A 13411-nucleotide genomic window follows, 5' to 3' on the forward strand; every position below is an offset into this window, starting at 1 on the left:
TTATGTTTTTGTATTTGGGGATTTTGCATCTAGTGTTACGAACTGGAAGCTTTTGGAAACTAGTTTTTAAAATTAACACCACAGGCATTTGGTGGCAGTTTAGACAGTGGAGAACATATGGTACAAGTCGCAAGGGATTCTGTCTTCTAGAAGAAGAATAGCACAGAGAAATATACGCTATGAAGAAACTATTATTTCAGATGTGCAGACACCTGAGCGAACTATGGTCTAGACAGGTCGTCTTGTTCACATTACCTTATCAAGAATCTAGTGTAATACCTGACACAGCAGGTGTGTAAGTGCAAATACGGGCAGGCTCTTTTTTCCTTGTCCATTATTTGGGGCATACCCGTGAGCCTACTTTTGCAACTCTTGTTGGTTTATCATGTGGTTTCCAGTGTCTAAACAAAAGACAGCAAATTACTTCATTCTCTGTGCCTCCATTTCTTCACTTTGAAATGAGAATGACAATAGGACCGATTGCATAGGTTGTCTTGAGGTATAAATTATGTATTAATATCTAAAGCACTTGTAATAGTGTTTGGTACATAGTGAGCACTCAATAAATATTTGCTTTTTTCACTATAGTTATTTGTTTATTGTCTCTAGCCTTTCACCAAATACATGCTGTATAAGGATAGAGCCTTAGTCTGGTTCATTACTGAGTGACCAGCAACTAAAATAGGGTCAAACATAGGCTGGGTGTCATGGCTCATGCCTGTAATCCCAGCACTTTGGGAGGCTGAGGCGGGCGGCGGATCACGAGGTCAGTAGTTCAAGACCAGCCTGACCAACATGGTGAAACCCCGTCTCTAATAAAAATACAAAAATTAGCTGGGTGTGGTGGCACACACCTGTAATCCCAGCCACTCGGGAGCCTGAGGCAGTAGAATCACTTCAACCTGGGAGGCGGAGTTTGCAGTGAGCTGAGATTGCACCACTGCATTCCAGCCTGGGTGACAGAGCAAGACTCCGTCTTAAAAAAATAAAAATAAAAATAATAATGTCGAACACCTTATATATATTTGTTGAATGAATTAATGATCACAAAAGTAATTATGTACAGTTGAGAGTTTTGTTGAGAAATAAAGCTTCTGCTTTATTGGAAAATTTTGTCTGAATATTCTGTGCTAATCATTTAAAAATACTTCTAAATGAATATTTTTCCTAAATCCCAGAAAGGCAAACAAAATTATTGGTAGTCAGAGTTCTCCTGTTACTGACTTTGTTCAGCTTGAAAACAAAAAATTCTGCTAATTATGAATGGAGGCAAATGCTGTGATTGGTCTATGTTCCAGTTACTCTTGCTGCACTGCCTGAGAACCCCCCGTCCCCTACAACCTCAAACTTAGTAGCAGAGTACAACAAGTTTGGGTGTTTCACAGTATTACAACTAGGTTCTGAGAGGAAAGTAACATCCTGGCAACCAGTGTTTCAAGAGGTTGAGGAGGAAGCCTGAAGTAGCCTGGGAAAGCATATGGCATGTCACTTCTGCTGTACTCTATGTAGTCACAGTGGGCACCAGCTTCAGTTTCAGGGGCAGGGACACAGATCATACCTCTCAACAGAAAGAGTGTCAAATAATTTGTAATCATTTTATTTAGACAGCCACTGTCTGATAGATTGTTTCCAGAAATGGCACAATAATTTCTCACCCTGTGTCGACAGCCTTGATTAGTCCCCTCTCTCATTGATTCAAAGCTTGACTGGGATATTTATTTTGTTCAATGGAACAATTAGCAAATACAGCACAACCAGATACTTGAGGATTGTTTGTGTATTGGAGTTTGTCCTCTCTTGCTGATCTTGGGAATTCACTATCACCATCAAGTGAATGAGCTTGGTTTAGTCTGCTGGATGAGGAGAGACACATGGAATGAACTGCTAGACATATGAGTGAGGACATCTTGGCCCAGACGGCTGCCAGCCAGTCGCCAGCAGACAACCAACCCATGAGCAATCCCAGCAGAGATGAGCCAAGCTGGCTCAGGCCAGAAATATCCAGCTGACGCCCACAATCATGAGCTAATAAATGGTATTGTTTTAAGCTGCTGAGTTTTGGGGTGATTTGTTATGCAGCAAAAACTAACTGATACAGGGGTGTGATTGATAATATATCCTTTCCCTCACCCAGTTTGGAAGCACTTGTAAAATAGGCACAAGAATCAAGCTGGAGAGGAAGTGGCTTTATTACTGTTAAAGGCAAGGTTGAGGAAAGTGGCTTTTGGTTTATCACCCAAGTAGATGTGTTAGTAGTGCTCTGGCACTTTGGTAGTGAGACAGTGATTGACAACACTAAGCAACTGCTGGCGTCTCCTTGTGTGCGTTGCCCCATCTGTCTTACAGCACTGAGGAGTAGAGCCAGATGTGTGCACAGTGTGGGGAACCCAGAGAGCTGAGCCCTCTGTGCATGGCCCTTTCCTTCTGCAAACCTCACTGCTCAGCAAAGTCTTTTTTTCTTGTCCTGGGGAGGACTGAGTAAGGGGCCAGCAGGCTGGGGGAGTTACTCTAAGGAGATCCTTCCACATGGAAACGTAAAGCAAAAGGAAATGGCCACCCTCCTCACAATGGAGATGGAGGATGGAACAGATTATTCTGGATTGCTTTGTTTTTTCACATTTCTTTTGAATTTACGACATAATTGGCTTATACCTTTATGTGCTGTCTATCGCGTGGCACATTGTTTAATCTGTGTGTGTGCTGCATTCATGCCATTTTGTATGGAACGTAGTTTTACTCTTTTAAATTGTTTGAGATTTACAGCTTTGTTCTTCCTTTTATATCATATAGTTGATTTTATTGATGGAAAATCATCAATAAAAGGCATGAAACTGCCTGTTAGAACACTTCCTAAAGGAATCTCTGATCAGTTTTCTGGGGATATATGTATTGAGGTGAAATAGAAGATTCCTTGTCTATGGGTCAGTTCTCAGTAGTGAGTGGGTATTCGTTAATAAAGTGTCTGTTTTTAATCTGCCTTTTTAGGGTCACAAATCAAAAACTAAGATAATACATTGCCTAATTTATAATACATACAAGGCTGGGCTTTTTTTTTTTTTTTTTTTTTGAGTTTTGAGTTTTGAGTTTTAAAGCTCCTGAAGAAGACAGAAATAGTCAATCATTGGTTGTGGAGCATCTGTAGCAATACAACTGAAATTTCAAAAGCACAATGCTGTGACTTCGTAATGGGTGGCTTTATATGACAGTAGATGCTTTCTCTTTATCTCAATTTTACTTTGTTGTTCTTTTTACAAACATATGTTTATCATGAAAAAAAAGACTGTATTTATCATGAAATGAGACTATATACAAATACTGAAGAAACCAGGTGTTGAAATATATCTAAATTAACCTCAGATTAATGAATGAATTAATTTCTTCATTCATTAATTGGTGTTTATTAGGGTAGTAAATCAAGATAGTAAGGACCAGATATTTCATTAATTTTATTTCAGGATTGGGTCTAGAATTTTAGATTCAGGTACATTCATGAACAAACTTTCAATTATCTACCTTATGCACTGGCATATGCTTGTTGTTTAATATATCCTTTTGCTTTACTGAAGAGGCATAAATTCACTGAAAGAACCTAAATGCCGCTGAGATGCTTTTTTCATAATATTAGTCTTGGAGCAACTGGCGAGGAGGCACAGGGTCTCTGTGAGCAGTCAGTTTGAGTGATAGCCTTTCAGTCAAGCTTTCATTGTCTTTCTCACCTCACAAGACAAAGCTGATTTTTTCATAATTAGCCTTAATCAAGAATTTGGACCACTTCTTTTTACAGGAGAGGAGAGTATACATAAAATAATGAAGCTTTTATCATACTATCTAATCCTTTCTCTGTTACATCCCAAAGTATGTGATGTGATTTTTTTTTTCTTCCCGACCAATACATGTCTTTTTATTTATTTGCCAAAAAACTTCATCCTCCAGCAGGTGCAGTCTTAGACTATTTCTTTCACACCTTGTGCCTTGGGAGGCTGTCTCTGACATGCACAGGCACTTATACGTGTTGTGGACTAGCTGGTAATGGGTCGAACTAGGAAAGCCCCTACATAATGGCCAGGCTCCGTGTTGATATTCGGGTGGCGGCAGCGCAGTGGGGCAGGGGGGCAAGTTCTGATTCATTGTTTCTTTGTCCCTGCCCCCTTAACTTCCCCACTAGAGTGGCTTAATATGTTTATCTCTTTCCTTAAAATGGAAATTTATGCTAAATTTAATATAAACTTAAATTTGTATCTTATGAGGAGGATGTAGCTGCATTAGAATATCTGGAATATCTCTTCTGTACTAAATATCCAGTGTCTAATAATAACCCTTCTTTACTAAGTCTTGTTAGCAGAGGCTCAATTGGTGGTGGTAGAAGTACCTAAGGCAGAAGAGAAGGCCATGCCAATGTTCTGCTTTGACTTAATTCAAGGGCACATTTAAGTAAATTAAAATGGTCAGATGGTGAATCCCTGTAGTGAATTGAATTTATGTTCTCTACTTTGAGTAATTATTTGGTGTGGCTTCAAGCTGTTAGATTATGTTGGTGCATGCACATTTAGGGGAAGAAAACCAATAAGGAATGGTCTTAAGCATGAGTAAATTTGGGGGCAAACATTTTCCCTGATTGCTTTTCTACCTGGAAGCTTGTGACTTACGAGAAAAGTCATAAAGAAATTGAAATGGGAGGCTCTAGGGTAATAGAGTAAGCATTTTAAGTGGTAAAACCTTCAACTGCTTTGTAATAGAAGATTCCTCATCTTGTGTGATTGAGTTGCTTAGGCGAATTCATGTATTTATACAAAGTACAGCATTTCCAAGTGTTTAAGGACATTGCTTTTTTTTTTGGCTGGAAAATTATAAAGACTGTAAGCATGATACCTAGTTACCCAGGGCTTTGAATTCTGGCTGTATTGCTTACCAAGACTGGAATGCGAGCTTCATTTTCTCATTTGTAAAATAGGGATTATAAAACCAACCTCAGGGAAGGTGTTCAGGGTTGAATATGATAAAAAATGAAAAGCACTGAACGCATAGCGAAAGGTCAGGGAAAGTTCTCTTCCTATTTTCCCTTTGCGCCTTTCCTTTTAAACTCCCCTAGTATCATGTTTCACATTGGAATATGAGATTAATCACTGATCATATCAGTGTGTGCAGTTTACGAAGTACACTTGGCCAGCATTCCTTTTCACATCGTGCACAAGTGAATATTATTCTTGAACTTGGTGGTTGTTATCTGCTGAATCTTACAGCCATTGCCATTTCTACACTCTGCAATGTCTATGAGCATTTATTCAAAAGGTGCCAAACATTAGACTGGCCAGTGTGTTGCTGTTGCACAGTGTAGTGTTGTCACGGGCTTTTTGAAGGTGTTATTTTGTGTCTTGACCTACTGCAGTTTGCTTTTGTAATGTGATTGTGGAAGTGCTGCCAAACAATCGCTTGTCATCATTATAATGTGCCACTGTAAGGTGAGAGGACAGCAGCTCACCTCGTCCTCACTCACAGGAGCCTTGGCATCTCACTGTGAAGAGAGCTGCTGCTGTTTGTTTGGGTGGCAAGAGCAGCCAGGAACATGTGTGACTTTTGTAGACCAAGTGGAAGGTCATCACGTGTCCAGCTGGTGCTAAACTTCTTCCTAAATCGCTGGCACATAGTGCGTTAGCAGTAGATGACCTGTTTGAAGGAATTTGTGCATGAATGGATGAAGTCAAATGTAGCATTTGTTTATATTTTTTATGTAATCAAGCCACTTTCTTCTAAACTTGAGGAATTTCCTATAAAAATTAGCTTTTCAATGAAGAATCTGCCCATGCCCTGTGGATTTTTTCTTCTAAAACTGTTACAGGATCCCACAGAAGCTCAGTCACATGATAAGTAAAATCTTACTGCATGTTTAACATTACTTATTTAGTCTATCTTGTGCTTTGCATGTCAGTTTTTACTTATTAATTGACTGAAACATTCCATTTTTTAGAGATGGTAACTATTACACAATCCTTTTTTCCCTAAGTTATATCCCACTTGTACTTTTCAACCTTTGGGGCTTTTTTTTTTTTTCATGTTTTCTAAATATGAAGGCTTCATTATTTTCCATCTATGATTTGAGGACATTGGCAGTCTTCCAAGTCATATGAGAGCTGGAGAACATGAAAAATCTGCAGCATCCTGCACCTAATAATTTTTGTACTTACATATTTTTGTTCTTTTTCAGTTGGCTTAATTTTATGTTTTCTTATGCTGCATCTCTTTATTCTTACAATCTTAGGTATTTGAAGCACCCTAGGACTTCTCATTCATCAAATATATACCCTTTCACTCTATCTAAACTCCTCCGCAAATGCTGGTGTAGGTTCCAGAAATACAAATTAAAAAGTGTAATGATCGTTCCTAGATTAAATGGCACATAATTCTCTCCCTTACCAAGCATTATCATGATGTTTTAGATTGCAGCCTGATTGGGGGGACGTGAAATTTGTGTGTTCTCTAGAATTAGTGCTCAGTAATGACATTACTAATTTGGAATTTTGTAGTTGAAGTTTGCCTTTGCCCACAGCCTTTTGTATCACTATTCAGTGATAAGCAGGGCTCCAGGCAAGAATATCCTCTTCATCCCTCCCTTCCTTCCTCCTTCCCCATTTGAAAATTTGGGAAGACCTCAGATTTATGGGTTGAAAAATTATCTGGGGTCAATGAAAATATAATATCAAATAACACCAAATTCCATTCAATGAGAACCATCTTTCTCTAAGACTTCAAGATATCCACAAACTCTACGTTGCTTCTCCCAGGTAGTGGGGCATATGGGTGCAAGAGTCCTGATTTCAAATCCTAGTTCCACAAGTTACCAACTGAGTTATGTAAACTCCTGGACCATCAGTGTTTTCAGCTGTAGAATGATACCTTATAAAAGGGTCGGGAGGATTCAGTGAGATACCATCTGTAAAACACTTAGCACATAAGATCTCAAAGTGTTAACTAATTTTTTATTATAATTACTAGGTAGACTCATAATTGAATGGCTGTATTTCATTGCTTACATTCGTAATGTCACATTTTCAGAAATTTAATGTCATCATAAAAAACCAAGAGCATTTATTAGTATAAATATGGTATTATCTTTAATCAGTGTTTTGAATGTAACTTACTTATATATTCATTATTTAAAAAGAGCATGACCTGTGTAATTTGGTGATTTTCATTAGAGTTGTGCTTCTTCCTGAAGCTAGAACTGAAAATATATCTTCCTTTATTATTTCATTTTATTAATGCAGAATAGAAAGTGAAAAAGAAAGTGAGAAGGAAAAAAAGCATGGTGGATTTGAAAGTGAAACAAATGCCATACTATGATTTAACTCTTCTCTTTAGATCTTTTAGAGAAATCTCGGGTTGTTAAACAGCCAAGAGGTGAAAGAAACTTCCATGTGTTCTATCAACTGCTCTCTGGTGCCTCTGAAGAGCTCCTCAGTAAGTCTCTGTTTCTATGTGTTGTTGTTGTTGTTGTTGTTGTTGGAGCTGGGAGTCTCACTGTGTTGCCCAGGCAGGTCTCTAATTCCTGAGCTGAAGCGATTCTCCTGCCTTAGCCTCCCAGAGTGCTAGGATTACAGGCATGAGCACTGTGCCTGAATTGTTTCTGTGTTTTAATTTTCAGTGTCACAGCACTTTCTGAAGCATTCTCTTTAAAATATATTCCATATGCTTTGCCCCTTCCTTCTTGAAGTGAAGAACATGGTGTGTTTGCTTCTACCACACCCCAGGGTTTGTGTAATATTCTTGTACCTCACCAGATACTGTGCCATACGTCTCCGATGTGTTGAGGACTGTGCAGATGATTCAGTCAACTCAAGTGGGATTTCAGCAGCTAGAACTACCTCAGTCTGGACTTGGCTAAAGCTGATTGTTAGGGGAGGGACTAATCATACATTTAAAAAATAAAATGGAAGAATATGATTTTTCTATTTGGGGAGAGAAAATTATCAGGGTTCTAATTAAATGAGTACAATTCTATAAAAACAAATTGCTAGGTGAATATTTAAAAATAGTGGGGAAGACATTTTGCAGTTGATACAAGAGATAAAAATCTGATCTTTGGAATTTTAGAGAATTAACGTAATTCCACAAAGATGCTATCTAATAGCCAATAGCTAATGGTGAAAAGTAGTGAACGAATAGTTCAAAGAAGAGCTATGAAAAGTCAACACCACTTAGGAAAAGTCATCTTCACTGATAATCAACAAATGCAGATTAAAACAGCCCTGAAGTATCTACTATATTATTATATATGTAGATATAGAGTATATATACATATACTACATATAGTATAATATATGTAGAAGTATCCACATATATTAGCAAAAGTTATTAAGGATCAAGCTAGCAGGGTTGTCACTGATCTGCTTGGAGCTTGTGGTATACTCATCTGCGTAGAGCTGTGGGTGTTACTTCAAAGCAAGGACCTCTTATAATCAGAGCCTGCCATCCAGTCACACCACTTTTTAGACTATATTCCAACAAAATAATTCAGATGAATCCAAAAACCAATTGGTATGAAGACATTAATGACTGCTCTATATTTATTATTATAAACTAGAGAAAACCCAAATATCCAATGGTGAGGGAATCACCAGGCAGACCACGTATGTTATAATGAAATAATACATTGAATTACCAGGCAGACCTCATGTTATAATTAAATAATACATTGAAGGTATTTTTTATTATAAAAACTCTGGAAAGAGACTTATCTAGATAAGTATAAAACAGAGTTTGTGCTATCACAATGATAAAAGTCATTTTAAGAATATGCTGTTCCTGATATTTGGGTATAATTTTTGTTCTTTTGATTCAATACTTAATATAAAAGCCATTTTACCAATGTGAACAAGATATCAAAGGGAATGAGATATTAAAGATGGGATTTATTGAAGCAACTTAACAACTTGTGTCTTTGATTCAATAGATAAACTTAAGCTTGAGAGGGATTTCAGCAGGTATAACTACCTGAGTCTGGATTCAGCCAAAGTGAACGGAGTGGATGATGCAGCAAATTTTAGAACCGTGCGGGTAAGATGTAGTACTTTCATCAAGCTTTAAATTGCATACCACTGCATTGCTCAGCGGGAGCTGGTAGCAATTCTGAGTTTTCTTTAAAGTGTAGCTCATTCTCCCTAAGGTTTTAGAATTATACAAGAATTCTATTTTTGTTACTTCGATTTTTTTACTATTTCAAAAATCACACAAGATTGTGAAGGCCATGCTTTTATTAGAGCATGTGATTTTACCATTTATCATAAGGAGCTTTCTTATTCTATTATCCTGGGGTTTGACTCCTTTAAGGTTATTTTTAAATTCCAAATATTTTTATGGCAAAAGTTCATTTCCAACTGCCCTTGGATCATGTTAAATCAAAACTATTTTTGAGACAGAAAAAAAATCTTGTTTTTATATAGTTTTAGAAACTCATATATAAACCAGGATGATTAGCATTCCACATTCATTAGAAAAGATGATTTTAAATAACACTATACTCTGTTTTCTGTCTTAATGTGTGATACACTTGACATGATATGGTAACTGGGATTTACTTGCAAGTGAGACAGCTGTGGTGATGGGGAAAGGGGAGAGTAGGATGAATTATAGATAAAACAAAATTGGCATCCGTTAATTGTTGAGGGTGAGTTAAAGGACATGCGGGTTATTTCCCTGCTCTCTCTACTTTTGTATATGTTTGACAACAGTAACAAAAACTTACATTACTCTCATTGCTATGTAGCCTAGTCATTTTTAAAAAGCCAGCTGTTCTCAAAAAGAAAGTATCTCTTAGAGTATGTCATTTTAAAAAACTGTATAAACATCTTCATATGGAAGCAATAGTCTGTTGATCCCTGGACATGATTTTGTTTAAACCTTGAGTCTAAGACTGGTTTTAGAACCACTTTGCCTGGCACATAATTAGCACTCCATAAAAATTTATGAATGAACAGATGCCTCCTGTTACCCAGTATCTTGGGCTGGGCTCTTCACCTTTGCAAAGCACAGTTTTTCTGATATGTAAAATGAATGAGGAGCTTTTCTTTGTATGGAGTTGTGCAAGTTGGTTTTGTTTCTAGTAGCAAAACCTCAGTGTAAAAAAAACAACATACATACAAACTGAGCTGCTGTGGTTGAAGTGGAAGTAGGGACCCAAGGCTCTGCTCCCAGCCTTCTGTTTCTTCTGTCTTCCTCTTTATGTGCCCTGCAACCCCCGCCACAGCACCAGAGGTACCCCCAGGGTTCCTCGAATCACAGTTGGAAACCACTGAAGATATAGCTTTGTCTTTTATGGGTTTTTTCCCCCAGAAATAAATCTGTAATGTGATTCATTAAAAAAGAAAAGAAAAGAACTACAGAAAAAAAAAAAATTGCTTTTTTTTTTCTCTCCCCAGAATGCCATGCAGATTGTGGGCTTTATGGATCATGAAGCTGAGTCTGTCTTGGCGGTGGTGGCAGCGGTGTTGAAACTGGGGAACATTGAGTTCAAGCCCGAATCTCGAGTGAATGGTCTAGATGAAAGCAAAATCAAAGATAAAAATGGTACATCCGTGGAGAATCAACTTTGTTTGTTTAGGAAACTTGCTTTGAACTTCCCCCCAGTTTTTAATGTAGAAAGTAAAATTTTTGCTTTGCATTGGTTTGAGAAAGCTTTCTAATGAAACTGAGCAGAAATAGAACTGTGGCTAAGCCTTGTTTTTTGATATATATATTTTATACGATCTGTTTGATTATGATTTAGAAAGAACATCCTAAGCCCTCAAAATTATTATTAGCAGCACGTGTACAGTCACTTTTTGTGTCCATCCCCCGCCTTCCCACAGAGTTAAAAGAAATTTGTGAATTGACTGGCATTGATCAATCAGTTCTAGAACGAGCATTCAGTTTCCGAACAGTTGAGGCCAAACAGGAGAAAGTTTCAACTACACTGAATGTGGCTCAGGTGGGTGAAACATAATGTACAGAAGAAAGTTTCTTAAAAGTCTGTGCTATTTTCATATAAGTATAAACAAAGATTTTAGTTTACAGGCTGTTATCTGAATCGTTGTACTATGTTCTAGGCATTGGGAACAGAGCAGTAAACTAAACAGATAAGGATCCCTGCCCTCATGGAGGTTAAAATTCTGGTAGAGGGAATTAGATAATAATCAGTAGACATAAGAAATAAGTGCTGTAGCAAACTAGCCCGTGGTATGATCAGTTAACTGAGAGCAACAGTAGAGCAGAATAGGGGAGCTCCCTGGGGCAGGGAAGGAGACTCAAGTGAGGTGGGAAATGACTGGAGGGTTTTGAGCAGAACAGTGGCATGACTGCCTTGTATTTCAAAGGGTCACTCTGGCTGTGATGTGGAGAGCAGAGGGTCGGGAAAAAAGGAGTGAAAGCTAGGGACCTTCGAGGAGATGTGCACTAACCCAGAGATGATCGTGGCTTGAACCAGGTAGTTGCAGTGGAGTCAGTGAGAAGTGGTCACATTGTGGATATTATTAGAGGGTAGAGGCTACAGGACTTGCTGGTGCTAGCTGGTTTAAGAGAAAGAGAACAATCAAGGGTGATTTAATGGTTTTAGCCCAAGCAGCTGGAAACATGGAGTTGTCATTTACTGATTTGGAAAAGACAGCGGGAGAAGCCAAATTGGCCTCCCTGCCTTACTTCTTGAACCCCCTCTACCCTTGTTATTGGGGCCAGTGAAGTCTTTAGTCTTTGTAAGACACAAATCTGAGCTGCTGCCTTCTCTCCTTTTGCTTCAAGTTAAGTGGGTGGGTGTTTGGATGGTTGCATGCCTGTATACATGCATGTATATCCAGGCAGCTTCTGCAGCCCCTTTCACTAAAACCCTTTGTGCTATGGCTTACACATTTTACCACCAGTCAATGACTCAGGCTAGAATTAAATTACTAACTTAGGACTTCTACTCAGGCCCACTTTGTCCAACTGTATTCTTGTTGTCTCATCCTCATAACTATCCATAAAGCCCTCATAAATAGTAGGGTGGAGCCAGGCTTGCTCTCTGTTGCTGAACCAGCCTTTCCTACTATAATCCAAGAATGCCTTTGTGTCCTTAGCTTTCAACATTGATATCTTATTTTAGGTGAGTTATTTTGGCTGTGGCAAATACCATAACTTTATATATATGGAAATTTGGTTTGTAGCAATCCTTTCCTAGCTATAGCCATTGCCTGTCCTTCCTCCTAAATTACTGCTTCTGCTGTCACATCTGTCCAAGTCATTCTCACTAATTCACAGTCAGATACGAAGTAACTTACTTAATCAAGGAAATGCTGCTGAGAGCCTGTACAGCACAAGCCCACACATAGGCCCTGAGTAGGGAAGTAAGAGGTTAGGGAAGACCCCATGGAGACGATCAAAGGATTTAGATGTGTGAAGTGTGGCTGAAAGGGCATATCAAAAAGAAAACATTGAGAAAAGCCAGATTTGGGGTACATATCAGAAGAAGGATTAATCAAGCTTGGCTATAGCTGTAGATATGTAAAGAGGATTCAGAGCAATGTGCCTGGAAAGGTGAAGTCTGCAGTCAGAGCGGCAAATCTGCACCAGTAGTTCTTAAACTTGAACGTGCATCAAAATCACCTGGTGGACTGACTGACTAAACATGGTTTGCAGACCTCACCCCCAGTGTTTGATTCAGTGGGTCTGGGGTAGGACCGAGGAATTTGCATTTCTAATGAATGCAAAGGTGACACTGCTGCTGCTGCTGCTGCTGCTGGTCCAGGATCACATTTTGAGAGCCACTGAGTTTGGACATTTTCAATAGCCAGAGTGGGAATTGTTAAGTCTGTAAGGAAGCCATGAAAAAGCCTGTATTGTTTAAGAAGGCCCTTTAGGAATATGTATATTTTGGGTCTTTTTAAAATTGTATGTTTTACTCTTGCTTTTTTAATCATCCTGTATGGGAACCAGGCCCAGGTGCCTCTGACTTTTATAAGCTTATTTTAGTCACCTTACATCACTAAAGAAAACTTTCCACATTTTCTTAACCTTTGGCATAAAAGAATTTGGCTAGAGATCCTCAGCTATTCGGTTCCTTAGTCAACTGTTTTTTCTTTTTTTATTTTTAATGTAGTATTCAGAGTATCTGGTTCTACTGATCTATTGCCTGGGAGGTTTTGATTGCTGTGAGAAGTGATTTGTTTTATTAGCCTTTCCACATAGCTTCAATTCCTGGGCCTCAGCATCATCTTTATTGCCCCATGCCTCCTTTTCCCAAGGCATTTAGACCTTTCTCTAGATAGGAGGACTAATACTGAAATAATAGAAACTCAAGACAAGAGTTTTTCAGCTTCTCCTACATACTCTCTCCTTGGCTTCTGATGTCCTCTGAAATCTGATCCCACACAGCTTACCTCAGTTTATTCCTTGCTAATTCTCTCTTACC

The 13411-nt window shown here is 38.5% G+C and overlaps 1 protein-coding gene across 12 annotated transcripts in view; it reads left to right on the forward strand.

The window, feature by feature from the left end:
- Positions 1–13411, forward strand: part of MYO1B (myosin IB) — a 177958-nt gene that overhangs the window by 108067 nt on the left and 56480 nt on the right. For all 12 annotated transcript variants that reach the window (XM_024243264.3, XM_063712923.1, XM_063712925.1 and 9 more), the window contains exons 8-11: positions 7357–7455; positions 8948–9051; positions 10413–10560; positions 10842–10960. In XM_024243264.3, the coding sequence (XP_024099032.2) occupies positions 7357–7455; positions 8948–9051; positions 10413–10560; positions 10842–10960 (470 nt within the window). The remainder of the gene's footprint in view (positions 1–7356; positions 7456–8947; positions 9052–10412; positions 10561–10841; positions 10961–13411) is intronic.

This window comes from Pongo abelii, chromosome 11 (genome assembly GCF_028885655.2).
Source record: "Pongo abelii isolate AG06213 chromosome 11, NHGRI_mPonAbe1-v2.0_pri, whole genome shotgun sequence".
Classification (NCBI taxonomy): domain Eukaryota; kingdom Metazoa; phylum Chordata; class Mammalia; order Primates; family Hominidae; genus Pongo; species Pongo abelii.